This window comes from Anarrhichthys ocellatus, unplaced genomic scaffold, assembly GCF_004355925.1.
Source record: "Anarrhichthys ocellatus isolate YVR2014 unplaced genomic scaffold, GSC_Weel_1.0 scaffold33, whole genome shotgun sequence".
In the NCBI taxonomy this organism is placed as follows: domain Eukaryota; kingdom Metazoa; phylum Chordata; class Actinopteri; order Perciformes; family Anarhichadidae; genus Anarrhichthys; species Anarrhichthys ocellatus.
Genome location: NW_022280063.1, coordinates 82,402 through 106,870, shown reverse-complemented (window position 1 = coordinate 106,870; position 24,469 = coordinate 82,402). Strand labels below are relative to the sequence as shown.

At 42.0% G+C, this 24,469-nt stretch overlaps 1 protein-coding gene across 1 annotated transcript in view; it reads right to left on the bottom strand.

Annotated features, from left to right (window-relative positions):
* Positions 1–8,654: 8,654 nt before the first annotated feature.
* Positions 8,655–24,469, bottom strand: part of ntf3 (neurotrophin 3) — a 36,495-nt gene continuing 20,680 nt past the window's right edge. Inside the window, exon 2 of the mRNA XM_031865846.1 lies at positions 8,655–9,701. Coding sequence (XP_031721706.1) covers positions 8,835–9,701 — 867 coding nt within the window. The 3' untranslated portion in view covers positions 8,655–8,834. The remainder of the gene's footprint in view (positions 9,702–24,469) is intronic.

Genomic DNA, 24,469 nt, shown 5'->3' with positions numbered 1-24,469 from the left:
TGGAAGAAGCAGCAGACATCGATTCATTGCACTGGAGTCGGCTCTGGTGGGGTGACTGGTTTTTAGGTGCCAAACAGGGTCGAGGTATAACTGTTGAGCTGCTGAGCGTAATGACATGTCCATTAGAATTAAAAGATGGAAAATAAGGAAACATGTTTTTTGGACTTTTGGTTGGTTTCTTTTGTAAGTTCCCTGGACGCATTCTCGACAGTTGTGTTATGATTATACGTAAAGCACATTTTAAAAAGGGCATGACTGAATGAAAACCAGAGGATCATGGAGAAAATATTTAGTGATCGTAAACATATCGAATATGGACGACATCGAGCAGCTTTCATGTGCTGCCAAACACATATAGGACCTGAGCCACACTCCCTCTTCTCCACCATGGAGACCTGGGAAGAGGGCAACACAAGAGGCAAAACTCAAACACACCATTCACACAGGATCTAACAAACTTTCTAAGAGGAGACAATGAAGACTAAACTGATCAGAACCAACAAAACCTCTTCTGTAACTCAGTCACGATACCTTCAACTGAGTCATAAGGGCGCTGTAAAAGTTATACTTTCTCTACCTCCCACCTCTTCCATATCCTTCCATATCTGACTTCTCTCACATACAACATTTTGTGAATGACGTACATTTTGTTGTCCATATATTGTAGCTGTTGGTTGGAAGGAAATATCCAAAATGCCACCTTTTCAGAAATGTTTGCAGCTTGACCGCTACAGACGTTCGTCAACACACGATAATCCCTTAAGTAAAGCTAAAACAGACAAAATCACATGAAATAGAGTTATGTTTTCCCAAAGTTACTGTTATGTAACTTAAGGATAATTCAAGGGTCATATTAATATTTGTTTTATTCTGAAAGATTCTGACACCAAATGCACTTTGCCCAAAATCAGCAATGTGCTAAATGCAATATGATTCTTAAGCCTCGGTTATACTTCCAAACGGACGGCTGCCAACACCAAGCTCGAGTTCCACACAAGCGCAGTAGGTAGTAGCTTCACTAGTATGGAGCTTCATGGTTCTCACGCTCAGATTATTTTATGCTCTCCCTCAAAACCCTGACCTCACAATCAAATAGCCCCTGATTGCGCTCGGATTTCCTCTACTTCTGCTCAAACTGTGTGCTTGTGCTCGGATACTTTGTTGCTTGCACAGATTTCCTTTTCCCTCACTCTTTTGTGTGCTTGTGAAACGTTATAGGGAAATAACCATGTCAAAATTGTTCCATTGTTCGGTTGTGTTGTTTTACTGTCAAGCTGTTGATTGCTGGTCTGTCCATTTAAAATAGACTTGACTGTTCGAAATTGAAACATATAGGCGGATATTGTGAAGGAGACCTCAGAGACTGCCTTTTCTGTGTGTTCGCCCTTCCTCCAAACTATTGTAGAGGAAACCACACTCCTTATATCTGCTCTAAAAAGCCTGAAACATTGCGATATTCTTAGCCCCCGTGATCTCTGTCTCTCTCTCTCATACACACACACACACACACAAATGCACAGACCCACTTACACATGCACTCATAGACCCAGTGGGTGGTCAATGCTGCGTTTATGTCCAGATGTTCACACTGCAGGCCTGCTCAGAGACGGCCTCACATCTCAACAAATTTCCCCTGTCAATCATTTCGGCGAAACGCACTTTCTCATTTCCTCTACTTATCCCCTGATGTGTGTGTGTGTGTGTGTGTGTGTGTGTGTTTGTGTGCATACAAATATGGGCTCACCCTCTGCCGTGTACACAGGCCTCCCATTGTCACCCAATTAAATGTCTCCATGTGGGACAGCTTCTCTATTCCACTGCCAGTGTCAATACTGAATGTACTGTATAGCTTAATAATCCCCTAAGACTTTGAGGATTTTTATTTTCATTTTTTGATCAAGCATTTGGCAAAGCCTCTGTTTTTCTTTTGCCTTCCAATGTCAAGGACCTATGCCAGCAATAATACCATGTGACATGCTGATAGAGAGGAAAGCACATTACTGGATAAGTATTTTGTACACTTGTGCTTCAGAAACATTGTTCAAGTTTTGTTTTGATTCTATAACCTAATGTGTGGTAGCTTCAGTTTTTCCGGTTCTGGCACGGCATCGGAATTTCATCATTGACTCCTTCTCGCTTGAATAGATCAAAGTTTACTGTTCCAAGTACTGAGAGAAAATATATCAGTGGCAGGAAATCACTTTAAATCTATTGCAGTACAACTTTGCAAACTCAATTTGTAAATTGAATCGTATCTCTGGCTCAAAATCATTTTCATGTCTGCAGCCTTGCAATTGACCTTAAACCAAATTGAATAAACTTGTTCCTGATTTGCAGCATAATGGGTGACTTATCTCCCCATTAAAAAGAGTTTGAGGAATGGCGCAGCATGCATAGATTTAAAATGTATTGCAGAACATACCTATGTTTGGCAATACTGTGAGTTGGCCTCCCCGAGGACCATATTAGGACTTGCGTCTTGAAATAGCCTACTGGGAGTTTAAAAACATGGTATTAGTGGATCCCTCAAAGCCGTTCAGTGGAATGTTTAACGTTGAACAAAGCACTTGTTCTGGGTACGGCCTGGCCCCCTAAAGTAGAGTTTAATCCTCGGAAAGTCAAATCTTTTGGCATGAAAGCTTGGCTCCCACACACAACTCATATCCTTAAATGTTGGTAGGTTTGGGAACTGTACAACAACTTTTTGAACATTAATGGATGGCCTCTTTTATTATCTCAAGAGCCAAATTAATTAATTACATTAACTGCCATGCCTTAAAGGGGACATATCAAGCTTTTTTTAAATTGTTTTTTATTTTAGGTTTCTAATAGAACATGTTTACATGATTTAATGTTAAAAAAAACATAATTTTTTTCATACTGTCTGTCTGAATAAACCTGTTTTCACCCTAAAGCAATAAGGTAATATTTAGTGGCGTGGTCATACTTGCCAAACTTTATACCTCAAAAATATGGAGGATTCAGAAAACAAAGTGGTGGTCTTGGAGGTTTCAGAAACATTGTTTTCTGCATTCTGGTGACTTTTGAAGAATGACATTTGCAACCCACTAGCCTTTCTCTCAATCGGTCATTTATCTTTTCCTTTGAGTTCATGGCTTTTAATATATCAGCCTGCTACTTTTCTTAACCCAAGTACACTCAGCAGACACATTGCTGAAAAGGTCTCACAGGGCCTCGGCTTCCATAATGGTTCACGCTTGTTGTCTAATTGTTTGATATCCTGATAAAAAACAAACAACAACAACCACACTTGGCTAGCAGCAACGCAGCTTGATACTGACCGCCAAGAAGATAAATGTATTTTATTGCAGCAGTCAACACAATCATCTTATCACCTGATGCACCGAATTCCAGCTAAATCACTTCAGACATTTTTGAGATATCTTGACATAAACAGATGAACTTTGCCGGCAGAGGTCTTCAAAGCTTGAAGTTTGTTGGCTTAGTTTAATATTGTATTGACCTAATAGGCTACAGTCAGAAATACAGCAGCAACAATGAGCATGACTAACAGTTGCCAAGTCTTGTGGACACATCTTATCCTTCTTCTGATCCTGCCATCTGTAAAAACATGTGACCTGTGAGCTTCAGGCTGTCACCAGGCTCTGGGGCTCTCTCTGCAAATCCCCCTACAGGTATCAATGTAGGATGGGGGCTAAAACCTTGTGAAGTTCAGCAAGCCCTCTTTACGACTTCGTTGGGGGGGGAAATGAGTACAAAGGCATGGAATTTACTCAAATAGATCTTTTCCATTTGAAGTCTGGTAACATAGCTAGCAGGGTTGGAAAGCAATGCCACAATATGTAAGAAATCGTGGGGAATATTATTAAGATGCTTATTTGATCTTTCTCAAACAATACTTATTTTTTAATAATGCTGCCAATCAAAACATATAACAGGAATGTTTGGGGGGTCGGTGGTTCTCTCTGGTTACAAGTGATATTCCATTAGCAACGCCTCTTTTGGCAACCACGTAATCGTTCTGGCTGCTCTTTTGCCAGGTTCTCCTACTAATGCTGTCTGGAGCTGTACGTTGGTGGGAAATCACAGATTAGACGAGTTGGCCACGTCTGCACTTTTAGCTGTAAGAGACAGAAGGAAAGAGCCAATGGGAGACAGGGGGTCACAATGATGCAGGAAGACATTTTTTGTATTGTGTCAAGCCTAAACACTAACATTTGGTGGATTAAACTCTTTGGGCAGCTTCAACACCCTCAAGGTGCATTCACACCAAACTGGAGTGACGCATTTTGGCCATGGCACGGCGCGATTGGCGTGAATGATGCGAATTCGCATCATTTGCGGCATTCGCTCGTTTCGTGTGAGTTGAAATATTTCAACTTCGGGCGAAAAAATCCCGTGAGGCTATGGCGCCACAGCCTATCAGCGTTGAGATGCTCCTCCTGTCATCACTTGTTGAATCAGGAAATAAATACTGTAGCCATCTGTGTTCACCCAGAGCTCTACGATGCCTCATATTACCAGACCAAACTATGTGTATAAACCATATGGCACAAATGATGCTGCCGTATTTACGCCGGGATAACGTTATTTTGAGTGTTGATGGAGCTGCTACAATGTTAGCATAGAATAGCATTGATCGATCCGAGGTCCATTGAGAAAACAATTATTTTAAGAGTTATTTGCTTGTCGTTAGTTTATTGCAGTTAAATCACAGCAAAATCTGTTATTTTGTGTTCATACAGCTGTAGTAAACCAGCTAGACACAGTGAATACTCCTCGATAAAATTCACGGAGCTCCTCCTGAAAATGGTATGAACCCAGACAAGACGGTGTTTAGTTTCCTGGGATATCTGGGACTTCCACTACAAGTACTAAGCACAAATAGAGGTATTTTTTCCATGGTTGATGGCGGAAAGAAATGGTGGACAGTTGAACGGCTTCCAGGGCGATAAGCCATGCCCCCTCTCCGGCGCATTTCCCGTGAATGGCGCGATTCATGCGAATGAGCACAAATGGTCCCCGGCGAGTGAACGCGCCACGTTCAGACAGCATTTGACAAGGTGGATAGTTTAAATTTTGACTTCATAATTACACCGATTTTTTTAGTCTGCCTGAGGGTTCGGTTTCTTTCATTCACTGAAATTTGCCCTTTACACCCAAATCACTTTAAATACGAGCACACACATTCAGCCAGCACATTGCTGATCTGCTCTCTGCAGCCTGACAAGTGGTAAGCTCCTCTTAGAATAAGAGATTACCACCTTAAATTCCAGCTCTGCATGTATGTGCATCTCCTTATGTCAGCTTTACCCTTCTGTAAAACCCCTGGGTCATTAGAGACGACACATTCTGCTGCTCCCTCATCCTGCTTCCCTCACCTGCCTCAAATCAACAATAAATCAAACAACTTTTCAGGCCGTGGCTGAATGGGCCTCAGAAGGGGTACCTGTGTGATCACATGTCCAAGGAACAATGGGGAGAAACCATCCCTAGCCTGAGGACAGTGGGGTTGGAGGGAGGCAGGGAGTGTTCATGGGAGAACACTCCCTTGGAGATTTTATTGGTGTTGTCACATTTTGTGACAAGCTGGTCTCTTGGTGAGAGTTAATCAGCAGGGGATGACCTCATGACTAGACGGACGCCACTGCCAAGGTTCGTGCCATCATTGTTTCTGGATCACAGTACACGTTGGGCTCGAATGCGTTGTGTACACTGTGCCATACATAAGAATAGAATAGGAGTAGAGGGGACATTCCTATTCAGATAAACGTAGCCGGATGGTCAGAGTGTTGGCCATTTTTATGTGCACCGTTGCCATTCCGACCGTTGTAACAGGCTAACGTCGAACTAAACCGACTCAGGAGAAGTCAGCGACTCACTGAGGGGAGGTTTTGCAGTAGCCACTAAAACAAGCAGTGGATTACTAACGCTACAAAGCACAGCAAACCAGATTCACTGGCTTGTGAATTGGCTACTTTGGCTACTGCGGTCGTACATGTCAACTCTCAACTCAAGTTGCTAATCAGACTGTAAACCGTAGCTGCATCGTTTCTTCTGTTGGTATCTAAATATTAATTATCTGACTCATAGACCTTTTTCCCATGTAACTGATCATCATTGATGCACGTTGGCAGCTTTAGCAAGAAGCCATAACTTTTTGATTCTGTTTGTTTTACAACAAAACCTGACATTGTTTATTAAGGTCACTGTAAAATGTTCTGCTACCAAACTTCAGCAAACTTGTAGCTCTTGGAAACATCTGGACATAATCTCCCATATTTAAAAATTCTAAGTAACAACAGTTAGTTATCTTTTACTTTGCTTGAATGTGTTTGAAGGTGGATGTTTCCTTTGAAAGCCAAAGATTGTTTGACAAAGATCAAATGCATGCCAAGCCAATCCTATTAGGATAATGGTGTGAATACAAACTTGTGTGCGGTAAGCCCTCTTCAATCCAGCAGCAGTCAACTAACTCTGTCGAGGATTGTTTGATTCCACAAACACTGAACATTCAGTTTTGAAAAACGTTATTTCTCAAAATCAGTCAATTTTGAAACAACACAGTGGTATCTAAGTGTTACTTGTTGCTTTGACTGATACCTCATGGTGACCCAGGACGTGTCACACCAGCAACCATCTGTTGTGTACCACCCTTTACCTGGAAGCTCCCTCTCAGTATCATCTGATAGGCCTTCCTGTCTCTTCACATACCATCTAATACCCAGCATACCTTCACTGTTTACACACACAGCCTGTCATCTGCAGTGACCTCTGAGGAATCTGTTAATGACTGATTCATATCTTTCGTCAATCACATCTCTGGTCTGTTTCCGTCTCTACACATTTGGTGATTTGCTTTGCCAGATCTTTGTGTCTCTTTCTATTCATGTTGTGGCTTTGCTCAGATTTGTGTCTGGGCATTGCTAAATGTCACATTTATTGCCCTATTTTTACACGTTGTTTTTCGCTGCTTAGGAGACCTCCTTCCCGGTATGTCTTCTTTTTTCCCACTCAGGCTTGATTAGGACCTATTTGTATGTACTAGCAGAAACACAATAAGGAACATTATGACCTAGGCTGGTTTGCTCTTTAATTTGACCCTGAAGTCCAGGCTTTGAACCTCAGAAAGTCCTCTGGATTTCCCAAACTGTAAATACTGTGACTAATATCATCGATTATAAAAATGCCACTGGGATAACATTGCTGAAGTTCAGCTTTGATTTCATTTGTATTTTTCCTTGCCGCACACAATGGGAGCCACTGTATAAGTCCCTCAGGAAAACAATACCTTCTGAGTGAAATGTGAAGCATCTGCAGGACTTTGTGCCTTTAAAGCATCAGTATTACACACGAAAATGTTAACACCGTTTGTCACGTTTTTACATCGTCCACGTCTTTTCACCACTGACCACTGATCTGATTAAGCCCCATTCTGATATCTCTATTCTCTCTCTGTGCTGTCAAGATAACAGTAAAGTGTAAAACATCTGATCGGATATCAGAATAAATGACTATTGATCATCCGTCAGTGTTTCTCTTAGTGGCTTAACTCCCTAGAAGTCCCTGAACACACGACTGGGAGACACCGCCAGGCAATTTTCTTGGGAATTGTGGAATTTTTTGTTATTGTGCCTCGATCAAACATTTAAAGGATGAGACTGGGCTTAATCTATGCTTAGTATTATCACCAAATCCCGATAAGAAAGCAAAATTTACCATGCATTATTCATGCAAAACAACGTGTCAAAAACACTTAAATGGCGTGCCATTGTTCTTTAAGGTTTCTATATTATTATGTAACTTCCCCTTATGTATTCAAATCCCAACATTCAAAGTTTGGTAGCATGCATGTTTTAGCGTCAAAATACTATTTTTCCAAGCCCATCTAAAAACTGACAATATTGCAATCTTTGTCACCATGTTAATTTTTTTTCAAAATTCAAAATGGGTATTTGTTAATGAAATGCTTCCAACTTTAAGAAATATAGTTTTTTTTTATTAAAAGGAAGAAACAGAAACATCTTATGATAACAGTTGAGAGTAAAATGTGGTGAACAGAGTCAAGGTGGTCTGATGAAAACCAAACGGTTGGATCTTCTTGAATCTCCGTCAGTCACTGCCAGCAGGTTCCACAAGAGGAATTCCAAATTTATATTTCGTCAAAACTGTCTCCCAGAGAGAATGGACCCGCGGTGTGAATCTATATTTGTTTGGTCACAAATCTGAAATCGGTGTTTTTTCGTTATAGGATGCCTTTTTCGGTTCATCCCTCCAAAAAATGTACGGCAACTGCTGTCTGTGAATTATCATGTCCTATCTCTCTGCTCTGCAGCCACACTGGTCAAGGCACATGTACAATCTTACCGTGAAGCATCTTTGCCGCCCAGCTCCATATTAAAGTCTCAAAGTGAGTTCATAGCTTGTTTCGTTCCTTTTTTTGTAGACATTTTCTTCCTTTACGAAGACCTCCTTCAATAAATAACACAAATATATTCATAAGTCATATATAGATAGATAAACATGTATAAACTACATGCATTTCATATAATTTAAATAATTTATATGTACAGTTCCCCCTCACACACTCCCTCCCCCCCTCCCCGGCCCCTCTCACACGAGTTCTTTCGTAACAGCGGCTCTGCGCCGGCTTGTAGATTTGCAGCGCATTGAAGTGAAATATCATTTAAACGGACCCAAGATTTCTTCAGTAGAAGTTTCATTTTAGAGTGCTCTTCACCACCATGACACATCACCCAGTGGTGGGGAGTGCCATGAACAGGAAGTAAAATCCAATACAGGAAGTAGAACTCCAAACAGGTAGTCGCCAGCGTGGGCTTGCGTGGTTTTGTTTACGTCCTGCGACGTTTCCGTGACAATGCGCAGACGCATGAGGTGTCTATGCGTATCCACCGCCAGCCCACTGAATTGCGGACCTGCGTCAGCGCTCGGACGTATGTTTGCGTCGTCTTGCACTGCGAGTTCCAGTTCTTGTCATCGATGCCCCTGCAGCCACCTTTGAAGGGCCTAGGGGTCCGACAGCGTGTCTCATAAAAGAACTGTTTGATGTCCTGCGCGGCACTGATTTTAAATTTGGCCAGGACGATGACAGGGTAACCCCCCGTGTCCACTGCTTGGGTTTTATTCGTCACCCACTGGCTCTCGCTGTCGCACACAGAATATTCCCCTCGATAGCTCTTGTGCTCGGCGTAGCGCTTCCTCCGCGTCTTGTTTCCCGCCGCCCCGTCCAATCCGCCACTGACATAATCATCCGTGAGGTACAGCGGCGGCGGCTGCAGCGGCGGCCGGTCGCTCAGCAGCACCCGAGGCGAGTTGTACCGCTTGTGCTGCCTGAGAACGTCCGAGTTCAACAGCATCACCTCCTGGTCGGCAGCGTCGTCGCTGCGACCCCCCGTCCCCCACTGCTCCGCATCGCCCTGCTCCTCCAAAGGTAAGTTTGCACTGAGGAGGGGGGGCAGCGTGTCCGGGGGCTCGGTGTCCTTGCTTTTCCCCTGTTGACTCTGGTTCCCCCTGGTCTTCCCCCTCGTGAGGTCCGCCTGAAGCAGCTCGATGATAAGGGAGTTTAAGGGGTCGGGACTCGGCTGTTGCTGCTGTTGCCCCTGGCGACTGCTGTCCATGTTGGTCACCTGGATACCATAGAGGTACACGAGGACCATCACATACAGCAGGATGGACATCACTAGATTCACCTGAAAGATCTGCAGAGAATGAGAGAGAGACCATTTTAATAGATGCTATACTCCTGGTTGTCTTCCTTACAGCAATGAAATACAGTTTTTTTTGTTAATTCACATTTAACACAATCCGTCTCCAGGGAGGGGAGAGGGGAAGGCGTGAGGCAAAGATACAACCCTCATACAACGGTGCATATGATATCTTATGATAAGTTCTGTTTTAAATTTTGTCCATTCTTCTACGAAAATGCAGCAACACAAGCGATCAGAACCTCTTGAGGCAACACAACTACTTGGTTTAGGTAAAGAATGGTTTCGGCTAAATCTGTTCTTTTCATAGATCATGCTCTCGGGTGTAAGTCACGTAACAAAAGTTTAGTAAAAGAAGTCAAGATTGACTTGGTTTCATACAAGACACAAACATGGTGAAAGTCCTGTGTTTGTTTGAAGCAACCTCCTCCCTACACTGACTTTGTTGCTCTTTATATTGCATCGCTTGCCACTTTCCTAGAGGCAGCCCTTGTACTTCCTGGCTCACGATCTCACAGGTTAAATAGGAATTATAGTCCCTCTCATTGGTCAAAGCAAGAACAGTGAAGGACAACAGCATGCCGTTTATAAAAACAACACCCTCATTTACAGGACAGATGTTGCAGCAGCAGCAGGTCAATTCAGTGTGACTTACACTTCCTGAGGATATCATTTTCTCCAAATGTCATAACTTTAGAACTTGCCTGAGAATCATGACTTTTTAAAGTTTTCTTCCATAGTAAAGTATTCCAGTTCCTAGTTATCTACATGTCTATGTTTACATTGAAAACAGGAACCTCTAATAGCTAATTCTGCATACATTTATGGCTTTGTGGGAACGTTTTTGGCTTGAACTCATTTACCACAATGTAAATAACAGCAGCAACCGTGCTGCTACATGTACAGCATACCTTGTAGCCAAAAAAACACCCACAATTGTGCTCGGAGTAGTACATTTAAACACTTGACACGACCGTGAAACCTGGCTCACACACACACACACACACACACACTCACACACACTTTGCTGTCTCGCCAAAGGGTGTCGCTGTCTCTTATTTACAGTAATTGTTTTTTAAAATGCAGTTGTAGTCTACTTGGTGGAGAGGCAGTTTTGTGATTGTAAGGTTGCCAGTTCAAATCAGGGGAGGAGCAGGATGATTCTTGGAGGTGACGCCCTGCTCCATATTGAACAGCGTCTACTGCAAGACCATCGTAACCCAATACTGTTGGATAATTAGTGCAATAGCCTACTGAAAGGTCAAAATTGTTTGTTTAGTTAGCTTAGGATTTCAATAAGACAAAGTGCTCATCTGTGAGGAACAATCAGAAAGTGTTATTTTTGTTTAAATACAAAACGCACTGAACACTGTCTTCATAAGTAGTTTTGAAATGTTAGTCAAGGCTTGCATCACAACACCACAGCTGCTGTGCTACGGCTCTTGTCTTACTTCCTCCAGTCAGAGCCAAAAATGAAATGATGAAAGACGAGCCACACCTGAGGTGTCTACTCTTACGGTATCATCTGTCATCTTTTGGCTCTGTCCCCTCAATGGGGACATTTACTCTCACATTTCACTTGGGCGCACCCAGTCATCTGATCGAACCTAAAGAGCTCCAGCTTTTTAAGTTTATTTAGGACGATTGCTCCAAGAGGAGTTTTTAAAATCCTGTGGTGATCAGTAGGAGTTCATAGTATGACATGGTGTCAGAGAGCATTTTTCTCATGTTTGTGTTTGTCTGTGCAGGCTCACAAAAGCAGATGTTTCGGCACCACATGCTTGTTCCCAATCAGCATGGGTCAGGATGTGCTGGTGGTGTAAAACCACAGGGAAGAGTTGTTACCACTTACCACAGCTGTTTGTGTCTTTCTGATATTTATTTCACTAAAGCTGACTAGCCTCCACTTATTAGCATTGTCCAACTGCAGCCACTGTCTTTTACTGTCGGACAGTTTGACGAGGGGAACTCTTATAATCACATTAATAACATGAATTCATATGGAAAACCCATTAGCAAGTTTACTTATTTGCACATACAGCAGAAAGCATTCATTTGGAGTCATGTTTCTGGCCAACTGACAAAATCCAATAATCACTCTCCCTTTAGCACTATTTTGGTCTCCACCAACTCCTGAAGGAAATATCTGGCTCTTTAGCTGCTAATTGTTTAATTAATTAATTAATTACATTCACATAAATTCCAGCCACCAATGTCTGGAATTCTCATCAGCTGTCAATTAATAGACAAATTCTCTTTCTCTGCCTTATGGCCGACAGCACAGTAAAAACAATGAAACCATGCGGCTTTCCCTTTTAACTCATCGGGTGCTTTACGATCCTCGAAGACGAGTCGTCTGTGTTTTATTGTGGCCAAAATGACTAGTTGCTTTGACGTAGGGGGTTTCTAATAGCTGTGACCACCTTAAATAATACATTTCTTTTTTCTTTTTTTTAACCCTTAACTATTACAAAAAGGACAGAGGCTCCTCTGATTTTCACAGCACAGGCCATGTGAGGCTCACAAAAGATCTGCTCTCCAGTTCCGGGTTCCTTCTTAATAAGCTGGGGTTACGCTTCGCAGCTATACATGCAGTCAATGTGTTTACGTGAATATGAAGGAAAAAAAGTCAATGATCAATGATGTATGCACGGTCGTACAGTATTTCTCCACTTGAACCCAAGTTTAAAGGAAAAAACGCTAACCAGTATGTACTAGTTTTAATATACAAATGATTTTATTATGGGCTAGCATACTTTTCTCCTGTGTCACCATGTGTAATTATAGTATTCCCACAGAAAATCAGGTGGTGATGCACATTTTATGTGTCACATAAGTTGTGCAACGCATCAACAATGTTATGGCTGGATGATACAGCTGTTGGAGGGAGGGAGGGGCATCTGTTCAGCAGCAATGTCACCTTACAATCAATGGCTCAGGAAAGACAACACACACACACACACACACACACACACACACACACACACACACACACACACACAACAGCACATTTCTCTCTGTTTCTGTCCAAAGAGAAGTATCAATTTGAATATTGGAAACCGCTCAAAGACATGTGCACTTGCACAAACTCGTACTTTTACACTCTCAAGGACCATCATGGACTCACAACCTGGACACATACCTTAACCCTGACACGACGTTTTAACCCTCAAACAACCCCTTCTTCTCAGAGTCATAACACTGTCAAACATGAACACACGGACGTAATACACACACCCACAATGTTGGAACATTCGTCGCGTTCAAGCATCTATAAATCCTCTCACCCTTTTACTTTGTGTGGGTTGCCTCCGTCAGAAAACATGTCACCCGTAGGCCTGTAATTAATTTTTTTCAAATAAAATGTGCAATGTATACGAAACGCTCTAGAGTTACAGTGGTAGGGAAAACCCTGCTGTTTATTCTGGCATCGTGTTGGCTAAAATGTTAGTGACATTCTTATGTGAACAAACACACGTGCAAACACAACAGGCAAGGTCAGCAAAGATTATTCGAGGTCATGACCATGTATCGTACGATAAGTCGTTAGACTGTAGTAATCACTGTGACGGGCCTCGTTGCATGCAGGCTCATTACAATATGCCGCCCCCCCCCATCTGAGAATCTCCTCCCACGACTTGAGAACTTCTTTTGCAAGCGTGTGCCATATTTTTCTCGCCATTTAAGGCAGACTTGGCTTTTTCGGGAGGTGGGCTTAAAGAGGCGGGCGTTTCAGACAGACAGTGAATACAGGTTTATTCAGATAGACAGTATGAGAAAAATAATGTGGTTGTTTTAGCATTAGCATGTAAACATGTTTTAGAAACCCAAAATACAAGTATGAGCCTGAAAATGAGCATGCTATGTCCCCTTTAATTGAATTAAAAGCACTGGGGGGCCGTATATTTTATCAATATTTGCCTTGCGACTCCTGGAACACTCTGTCCTTAAGAGAAGCACGTGCGATTAGCCCCTTGTGGCATTTTGACAATTTGACATTACCACTTATTGTGACACAAACTTTTAGTTTTTAGCTCAATTTCTTTGCCACTGCTTTGGTGATTAAATCCAAAATGAAGGAATAAGGATCTCTCTGTTAATCAGGCGCCTGGCCCCTGAAATCTGCACCCAGTGAGACAAATTAATTTCCGCTCCTGCTGCCACAGTCACTGCAGTACAAGCCCTGACAGTAGTATATGGTGTTAACATTCAGACTTGTGCAGGCTAACAAAGCACAGCGATAACTTCCTCAGTGGGCAGAGTGATAATGAGACTGTGTGTCTTTGTGTGTGTGTCCTGCATGTCCTGCGTTTCTATGCTTTTTTTACAGGACAAGAGTCTGCACAAGGACGGGGAAATGAGGAAACACCTCCCCACTGAGGACACTTTGCCCGTCCTCACCTCTACAAAAACTTATTTTGGGACTTGGGTTTAGGGTTAGGTTTATAATTAGGTGTTGGTTTAACGTTAGGGAATAAATGTAGTCGTCGAAAGTCAAAGCGTGCGTGTGAGAGGGATGCTGGGACGGAATAACAAAGCTGACAGATGTTAATGCTCCCGAAAGAAAATAAAGTATATCGGTGTGCGGCCACAGATTGTCAGGATATTATGAATCCACCTGTTTGATAGGCATGAAGGTGAATCTAATAACACTATTATATTATATGTGTATTATATTCATATAACATATTATGTAAAATGTGTGACCACAAACTCTTTTTGCTCATTTCCATGTCTGTCAGTCTGCCTTTGTGTGATGGGAAGCAGCATGTAGTCAATGCAAGATAATATAATAATCAAGCTATGTCAATATAATAAAATAGGATAATCGACAGGGTGCATTATAAGCTGATTGACATTAGAAAATCTAATTAGAACAGTCAGAACAAATCAAAACAGTATTTCCCTTTTCATTTCCCTAATTCTCTTTCTCATCCTGAGTAAAAGCTATACATCTTTCATATTATATTTTGACTTGTGTAAGTAATATAACATCTCCTTTGCACTTTAAACACAGTTCAAACCCAAATTATGAACTTTAACAATAATAGATACAAATGTGCCACACGGTCAGCCATGCTTTCTGGAGAAGAGGGTGTGGCTCGACTGCAGTCCACTTTGGATGATGTGGAACACTGTGATTGGCATACAGACATCCAATCGAATAAGTCTTTGCATTTAGGTGGAGTCAGATGACAGTACTCATAGATCTAGACGTCCTAGAAGGGTGTTATGTCCGTTGGAATGGACAGGGGATCTGAACAGGTGTAACATGCATGACAACAGGATGAAAAGACAAAGAAGGTGTTTGAGAAGACTATGCAGTGGTGTCTGTTGTTACAGTTAGGAAGTCAGAAGCCAGTATGCTTCCAATAAAGTACTAATGAAACAGCTACAGGTGCATAACCAGCACCTTCGGACTCGGAGGGGTTGAGATGCTGTGAGATAAGATTTTCTTCACCCCGAGGGAAACTGTTGTATTTGCACTTCTACAGTAGAAAAGAGTGCAAATACAAAATCTACAATATCAATAAGGTGCGAATTCAAAATCTACACAATGACAAGAAATAAAAGCAGGTTAACTATATTTGCGTATAGCTAATTTATGTCGTATCAAATCTGAAGTAAGTGTATATGATTATTTCACAATGTTCAGGATTATGTCCATTATACTTCACATGTATCCCAAACTGGAGTATTACTGAAACCAAGATGGGTTGAGGTCTGGCAAACAGAGAAGCGGTAACACTTTATAATAACCATCATTAATACATTTTAAATTGATCATTTATTAAAATGAAGTTGATAGTTATTTTACTGTTGCTAAACAATGAAATGATAATTAATGTTGACCTATTATTAGTAATTCTATACTTTGTTATTTGAATGGTTTATTGTTCCACACATTATACCATGTTATATACCATATTAAGTGTTTATGAATGATTTGTAAACATTAAAGAAATTCTTTGTAAAACATCTCCAAACGTTACACAGATATTTGTAACACTTTGCTTATGGTTCATAATTAGTTTGTTAACCAGTACGCATTATTTGGATGGCTGTTATGAAGTTGCAGCTGATGATTATAATACTTAGTTAAATATTTTGTAAAGCGTCTGTACAAATTATTTAGATAGATTGGGAACATTTTGGTTGCCTTTCAACACGGCGACGCTGGATCCTGCGGTTTGTAGCTAACGTAACGAACTGCATTTGTACGGTTCAACCCCAACCACCACCCCACGATGACGGGCTTTTTCCTTCGCCTTCGAATGTGACCTTTCGGATCAGGTATGCAGGTATGTTTACCTGACGTGTTTGAACAACCCTCCAAAACAACCAGTTGGTTGAAGTCCAATCCCATCCTTTACTGTCTCTGCTGTCAGTTGAAACCGATATCCGATGACTTTACAACCTGGTTGTTCCTCTAAAACGCCCCATTTGGAAGCACTTGAAGCAGCGTTCCTTATAGCTTGAGGTCTGAGCGAGTCCCAGATTTTTTGGTGGATTTGAATTGTTCCCTCGCCCAAAAGGGTCAGAACATTTTCTCAGCCCACAGAGGGCCTTGTAATCCTTTTAGCTGCAACGTTGCCCCCACTGAATCTGATTCAGAGCGTGCTGGTTGCCTGCGCTGTGTTCGTACTGTAAATGACTAAAGGAGCAGGTTTGGGCAAGAAGAAACATCTGAAGCCTCGGGGGAACTCACAAAATTCCTCACATTCATCTGCAGGTCATCAAAGAATCCTTAGAGTTTCAGTATTCGTGATTGGGTGCTCGTTACCAGCCGGTTGTTTTTAGGGTGAGGTCACCGTCAGTACCTCCTCAGAAAGCTTACAGTTTTCCTTAAACTGATCTTAAACAAGTAGGGGATCCGACACAGCAGCACGCAGGTTTACAAGAAAACTCACCGGGTGCCTGAGTGTTGTACTTTACACTTCAATGGGTAATTGCTCAAGGAAAATCTATTTTTCATGTGATTTTCAGATGGGACTGTGGCCTGAAAATAGTTACAGAACTGTGATACTGGAATGCAGGGTTTGGGGGCTTTGTCGCCCTGCAACCACCACAACGCCCCTTGTGACTCCCATTAGCTTAACATGAATATTTGCTAGATGTTTTTTCTGGCATTTTTTTTATTGCCTGTGAACCAGACCGCTTATCCTGGATGACTATTTTTGGGGTGGTTCTCTAACCGTGGTGCCACGTGTATGTTAGCATGCAGATGTTAGCATTGGCGTGGCTACACAGGAGGCGTTTCTGTTTTCCAGTCGGCTCCGTCACAAGCATCTGACAAGAACCGATCTGCTTCCGTTTTAATCAATCCGGCTACACAGTCCTCAAAACAGCATGTTTGTTACCACACGCCGCACACGTATCGACAATTCTGTATTTTGCATTGCTCAGGTCAATTTCTCAATCTGCAGAGTGAGGCCGAGTGCATTTGTGGGCGGCCCAGCATCAAGCAGTTGGAGGTTTGTTAGCGATTGTAATGGTTCAGTCAACACAGGAACTATACATCGTGTGCATGACTGCTCAGTTTCATATTTCCTATATTTCGATACCTGCGTTACACATGATATTTAAACGCTGTCACGATGTGTTCAAATCTAATCCTGTAACATGCAGTTTTGGCGGAGAAACTTGAATAAATCGAGTTGTTGGATGTTGTCAAAGCAATATGAAATAGATATTAGAGAGGGAATTATGACCTGGTTAACTTCCTAACACTAGCTCTAAGCAGCTTATAATACCTCTCAAAGGCTGTCGACCATGTATTTCCTAACCATTTGAATTGTGTGTTTTTGATATAAATAACCAGTCTAGATGACAATAATGAGGTAGAAATGATAAAGAATTTTTGATAAGAATTTTTGATTAGAATTAGAATTACGTTTTTGGTTTACACTGACTTTGGGATGATTGAGACTTTTTGGGGACGGCGGTATAAAAATATGTCTGTAACCTTGCTGTCATTTATAGTTCTAAGAAAGAAAATCGTGAGTCTGCAAAAATCGGAATCAGAGCATTAGACTTTTAACAAAAATCAGAAATCGGAATCAGCCCAGAAAATTTGCAACTGATGCATCCCTGGTATCATGTGCCTAAATCCCCATAGCCAATGATAATGTATCATTTTCAGTACTGGTTGTCATTACATCACATGTCCACCCAAAAATCTGCACATGTCGGCACTTATAACACATTTCAAACTTGCACATGTGCAGCGACAAATCCGATCCGAAAGAGAACAGCAACCTCCGAGACATCAATATGTCTTTATGGACAAGCAAAAGGTTCCTTTCTGACAGCCTAATCTCGGTTTCTGACATGGAGACATATTTCAGGCACTTGTATCTGCTTTCTTGTCCTCTCAGTCACCCAGAGCTCACAGACGAGGGGTTAAAACATAATTGACCGGTAAATTGAAGGATCCGCCATAAGACTGAGCTTCGTCTTTGACATAACAGTCCAAATAAGGCCACTTCACTCGCACACTTTGGCAATCAACTTGTCCTCACACTCGAAGCTGCTGACTCTACAACTCATCAGTCACCACAATGACTAAGGATGAAGTGTTTTCTCTACCTTGATTCAATGACACACAAGGGAAAGGTCAGGGCTTGAGTCATTGGATAAGCTTTCACCTCAGCCGGTGGCAAAGGATGGAGAAGAACAGAGGGTGGTAGTTGGGACATAGGAGGGTGTGGAGGAAAGGATGACAGGAGGGGAAGAAGCCATTATGAGGGTAAAAAGGGAGATGTGTTTTATGATGAGGGCAATTAATCATTGTCATGTACCATTGTGGAAACGTATTGTGTAATCTAGTTGGATGTTGTATATACAGTATATACAAATATATGAAATGAACAATCAGCAGCCTGTAAAAACAAAAGGAAAGACTTGCCGTGGCGCATTACAACAAGTGGAAATAGCTGCAGGAGTTTGTAATGCCATTTAGCAAGATCTGATGTAACTGTTCTCTGTGCATTTCAGGAAGGGCTCTTCCTAAGAGCAAAATAGGGTACGACCCTAGCTAACCCTTTCTTAATTCTAACTTCACGATTTGTATTTCCACTAAAGAAGCCATTATTCAGTAACTTAAATCCAGTCGGCCAGGGAGGAACGCAATGACCTGCTAGTACACACACAAAGAGAAAGAACCACGTTATATTTAACATGTTAATCAAAAGCCAAAAATGTTTGCAGAGGGCATCTGTGGGGACATCGTGTTCAAATGAAATACAAGTAAAAATGTCCACTGAGAAAAATAAGATTTCACTTTTCGAAGAACAAAGCTAACAATGTTTGTCTCCCCCCCTCCCTTTGCACCCTTTATAGTTTCAACTAAGGAGGCTCAAGGCCGATTAGGTCAGTGTCCAGCCCGCCTGCCCCCCTCCCCCTGACATTATCCCCCCTTCATCTGCTCATGATCTCACATGCCGAACTGCTCATATTTATCCTCACCTCACTCCTTGTCCTTTTCTCCATCCGCCTGCGTCTGAAGCCCCATTCACACACAGGAAGTGTATCAATGTGTATCAATTTGCTTTTCAATTTGTACTTAAAAAAAAATTTAATTTCAATTTGCGATTTAAACATTGTTCCCCAAATCCTTCATCCAATACAAGCATAGTTTATTTAGGTACGGGTGTGCGTGTGTGCAGCTTCCTAAGCTCTTCCGCCATCCGTGTGTTTGCACATTTCCCTCACCGTGTCCAAAATACCAACGCTAATCATTCCCCCAGCAAACAGAGCTGGGTAAATTGCCAACACCCTTGGCTGGCCCGCTCTCCACGCTCACTGAAGCTGTTAATCTGATTCAAACTCGAGTTGAAGGCTTAGAACCGCCGCACGTGAGCGGAAAAAAAACCTGCACATCGCACATATTGTAAATGCACAGTGAGCAGGGCGCAAATGTGATACTGCCCGATGAGGTTCCATTTTACACAACAACAAAGTGTCTGTTGCACGGAGTCTGGTGTGAGCCACAAAAGGAAGCAGCGGGCTCACGCCCCCCCTGAGCTTTTAACTCCTGAGGGATTGATGCAGATAATCGGCCTCAGCGTGGCAGCGTCTTAGTAAGAGAACAGACAGGTTTCCTCAGCGGTGACATGCTGGACGGACTCTGTGTTTTTCGTGTGTGTGTGCCATGCAGGTCAAGCCCCATTATATCATGTGCTGTTGCGGAGGGACGGGATACATGCCACCGGGCAAGGAAGCTGTGTTCCCCTGTGTCCCATGATCACTCACTGTGGCCTTGTTTTTCACTGCAGTGCATAAATCATGCACCTTTATTGAAAGAGCACAATCATGGCTAGAAGTAGAGAGAACTCAAAAATGAGTTTAGTACAGTACAACACAGTTACAATGCCATAAATCATTGAAAAGAAACATTGCCGTAAAAAAAACATCAATAAGAACAAATGTAATTTCTTTGGTAATTTCTTTACAAAGAAATGGAAAAAAATGGAATCTCTGTACAACATTTTTCCAAGTGCCCACAAAAAAAAGGGGGGGGGGGGTCCCATGTGCGATACATATTGAACTATTCACACTTTTACAACCTCTCTTATCCTTCATGAAAACAGCCTGCAGTTCAGTCAACGTTTTACAGATATTTTGTCACATGACTGTTGGTCTCAGCCGAGTCATTCATGGCTTCCCAATTTGCGCTTAAGAGCAAAGAATCTAACTTTTTTTTTTATATTTTGGGCAACATTTTGAATGAAGAATAAAGTGATTTTGACAAAATATCTCTATTTTTAGCTTAGATTTGGTCTGATTACTGACAGTAGTGTTCAAGGACCGTGGGAAATGTGACAGTCTGAGGATAATTTCTGTTCGTACAGATTCTGGCTATGATAAATGTCATTTAGGACAAAGCCACCGGCAGGTTGTGGAGTTCAGAGGGTTAGACTGGCATCATCTTCCCAAATTCTTTGAATACACATGCCAGGTCAACATGTAAATTATGTAAAGTTTGTGCAATATGTGAAGGGTGGACACTGTTGTTGAGGGTGTACATAAAGAGTAAAGGGTGTCTGTATTCAGAGTGGACAATGCTGATCACTGAACAGTTTCAGATGCTGTTCAGATGGTTGACCGGGGGGGCAGGGGGGTTCGAAAGTATCTCGTCGTCCTTTGAAATCAGGTCGACTTAGATATTTTGGCCCCTTTTCCACCTCTGATTCCTTACATTTAATTACCTATTGGAAATCACCCCATTAATTACCCCGTCTTCAAGGGTTTTGCTTTCCAACATAGTTCTTTAATCTTCTCCATCAGCTGCCCTTTATGTCATGTCCACCATCCCGCTCTCTGCTTCTTCTCTCCCTGTTCTCTCTCTCTCTCCATCATCGAGCTGTTTTGCAGGAATCCTTTTTTCCCTGCTTTAATCTCTCACTGCAGAACATTAAAAAGTAAAGATGTGTTTGCGTTTTGGAGTTACCGCTCTGTTTGAATGTGCAGCGGTAACCGTGCAGTAACAGTTTCACCACAAAACAAGAGAAAGTCACTCAAACAGCTTCCGAAGCCGACACACCGCTACATGGAGCAAGAGAGAGCAAGTGTGTGTGTGTGTGTGTGTGTGTGTGTGTGTGTGTGTGTGTGTGCTTCGGTGTTGTCAGTGGAGCCTGTGGCAATGTAAGTCAGATCATGTCTGGCTTTGTTGAGTTTGTGTGCCCACCATTAGGAATGCAAATCTAACGCACATAAAAGAGCGGCCTCAAACACACGGAGGGAAAAAAGTGCGTGTGTGTGTAACTCTTATGAGCAAGAGCATGCACATTATCTCTCTAAATCCAAGTCTACTGTTCATTAGACCTTGTTTTTTAGATAACCAGCAGGGTGACTTTCTTTGCCCAAAATGACAAGTTAAAAAACAAACATTTAACTGACTGGCAACCTCTCTTAGTCTATTTTAATGTGTTTTATTTGATTCATTCTGGAACCTTATTTACATTAAAAGTACAACATGTTTTTAAATCAACTTATTAAAAAATAATTGGCTGGCCATCCGCCACCTAACCGGGAGCGAAATGTCGTAAGTCGAGTATCACTGCCATGGAGAAATGAATGAATGAACCAACAGCTGGTGTTTGTCAGACTGGTCTCCTACAAGTTAACCACACTGCATTGTCAATTGCGCTTCGAGTGGGAACACCTCCCAGATAATATTTGTTTTTGACGAACCACAAATATGTTTCCACTCATAGTCGCTGGAGACTGCTGTCCCCTGTGTATGTCACTTATTTGTCACGCACCTTTTGTAGTTACATAACGCCACTTACAAAGTTACTTCAACCCAAACCACGATATTTTCCAATCAAGTAGTTTTGTTGCCCAAACCTCACCAAAAGTCTGAAGTTTATTTTGAAAAGACTGTGTGCGCATGTACCAAGCGGAAATCAACACGTGTTGCTGGAGGAATTTAAATGGTAAAAAATAAAACAAATGAGGAATTACTTTTCATAAGATATCATACAAACAAACACATAAGGATACCTCCTACTGAGCCTTAGAGAAACAACCCTCCAGTGTGTGAATGTGCAGAAACCCATTACGCCTGTTCCCGTGTTTGTGTGTGTGTGTGCATGCCTGTGCCTGTACACAGACAGTACAGAACTGATGGCCAAAGCAAACAAACCACAACACCGGCATCATCGCTTCAAGGCGAACGCAGAAATTTGAATTGAAAATATTTGGAAATATAGCAAATTCGATTTTTTACATGCTAACATGTGGAACATCATGGATCAGTCCTTGAAGATTTACTGTAAAGAGGCTGTAGGATGAATCCTCTTTTAATCTAAATACTTATCTATTTTAGAAGTTATCCCTCCTCTGAATATACATGAAGTATAAATGCAGCAATCCTGACTGACAGATTACAGCCCATGATGTGAAGTGCAGTAATCTCACTGGGGCGCGGTGGTGATAACGTGCCCCTAATTGGCGAAAAATATTGAAGACACGCCCCTCAACTACATGGTGTAAAGGGCATGAACAGGAAAAGTGGTGTTTACCGGCAGTAGAGGAGTAGCGTGTTAGAGCAAGACAGTCGACAGCCCATCTGTCTGATTAACATGAAGTAATGTTGGAGGCAGCCTGGTCCTTGTTTGGCAGTGAGGCAGCAGAATGGGAGCCAATCAGGAGAGATAAACCAAGATAAGAAAGAGGAGGATAAGAGAGAAGAAAAAGGGGGGAAAGAAGGAAAAATTACAGCTATATTTTAACATCTTTAGGTTCAGCGTTTTGGTTTTCCAGCCCACAAATTCCACTCTCATCAAGATCATTTTCAGTGGTGTAGCAGGCAGCTGCACCTGCCCAGCAGTTAGACAGCATCTAGGTACACAAACGTTTAACTAAAGATCTATATACAGGTCCAGACAACGCCATTATAAACTCCATAAACATAAAGGTCAACAAAAGTTTCGTAAAGTCAGTAACAGCATTGAAAAGAGATCTGAAGACCGTTATATCCTCAGACTCTGTATCTCATACATTCAATTCTCAAATTGTGGCCTTTACCTCTGTTAATACAAAGAGGCCTTCACTTCTAATTTCCCATGTTCCCCCAAATATAAAACTTCCTCCTTGTCTCCCTGTTAAATTCAGTAAAATGTCCATTTCCACGACACGACAGAAACAAGAGTTCATACCAGGCGCTCCACTTTTCCCCCTGACTGATGTTCAGTCACCATGAATGAAGCTAAACACGTCCCTTCTGAATCTTCAGTCTCGCAGCCTTCCCTTTATATACAGGCTTTCAATTGGTGAAATGTTTTAAATGGGGAGGAAGAAAGGACCATGGCAGGTACATAAAAAAAAAAACAACTCTTAATTAATTTACCAGGACAATCAGGAGAGGTATCGTGAAAATAGACGACATCGAAATTTGAATATGTCAGACAGGCAAAACGAGGCGAAGGGCGAAATAAAGGTGGGAGAAGCTTAAGAAGTTGGGTTAAAAACGACATGACCAAAAAAATCACTGTCTAACCTGAACTGATTGCAACTGGGATGCACGCCAGCCTGGCAATCTACTGGCAGTGTTACTCAATAAAGCAAGGCAACCGCTGCCAAATGCTACAGAAGGAAAGAAAACACAATCTCTCACACCACAATCTTACATTAGGAATTAGATGAAGTTCCTTACATTAGGAACTTCATCTAATTATACTGGCATCAAATACCTTGTGATATCACTCCACTGTGGAGAGATCTGCCAAATCCGGGCAGTCAAATCAAAACATGCTACTTTAGTTCAAATATCTGCTGGTAATACTTTGAGACAACAAACCTTTAACCCAGCTTTCAGTGCATGTTTTCACACAATCTGATTAGTCAGCCAGCTGTACTGGAGCACAGCTACACGTGTGGCATGGCGGCTATGCCAACCCCCGAGGTAACATATCATGAATACTGAGTTATTATTCCATGATTTCAGCATATTGTAATGCAAGTGGTCTTAGAGAGAAGTAAGCTTCTTCCCCTCTTCTTGGGCTCTGTTCTCAGGCTTTAAAAAAAAGAATCGACTTCGGCCATTCGCAGGTCATTTCAGATGCTGTTCTACAAGTGCAGATGCGCGCGTGCACGTCCCCGTCAGTTTACACTGCAAAGAAACCCAGATTCTCTCCATCTCTTGTAAATGCTGGCTAGAGCCTTCAATCACAGTATGTCTTCTCAAATGGCTTTAAAGGCCCCACATGTTTGCAAAGAAAACAGGACAGTAATTCTCACAGAACTGCAGCTATATA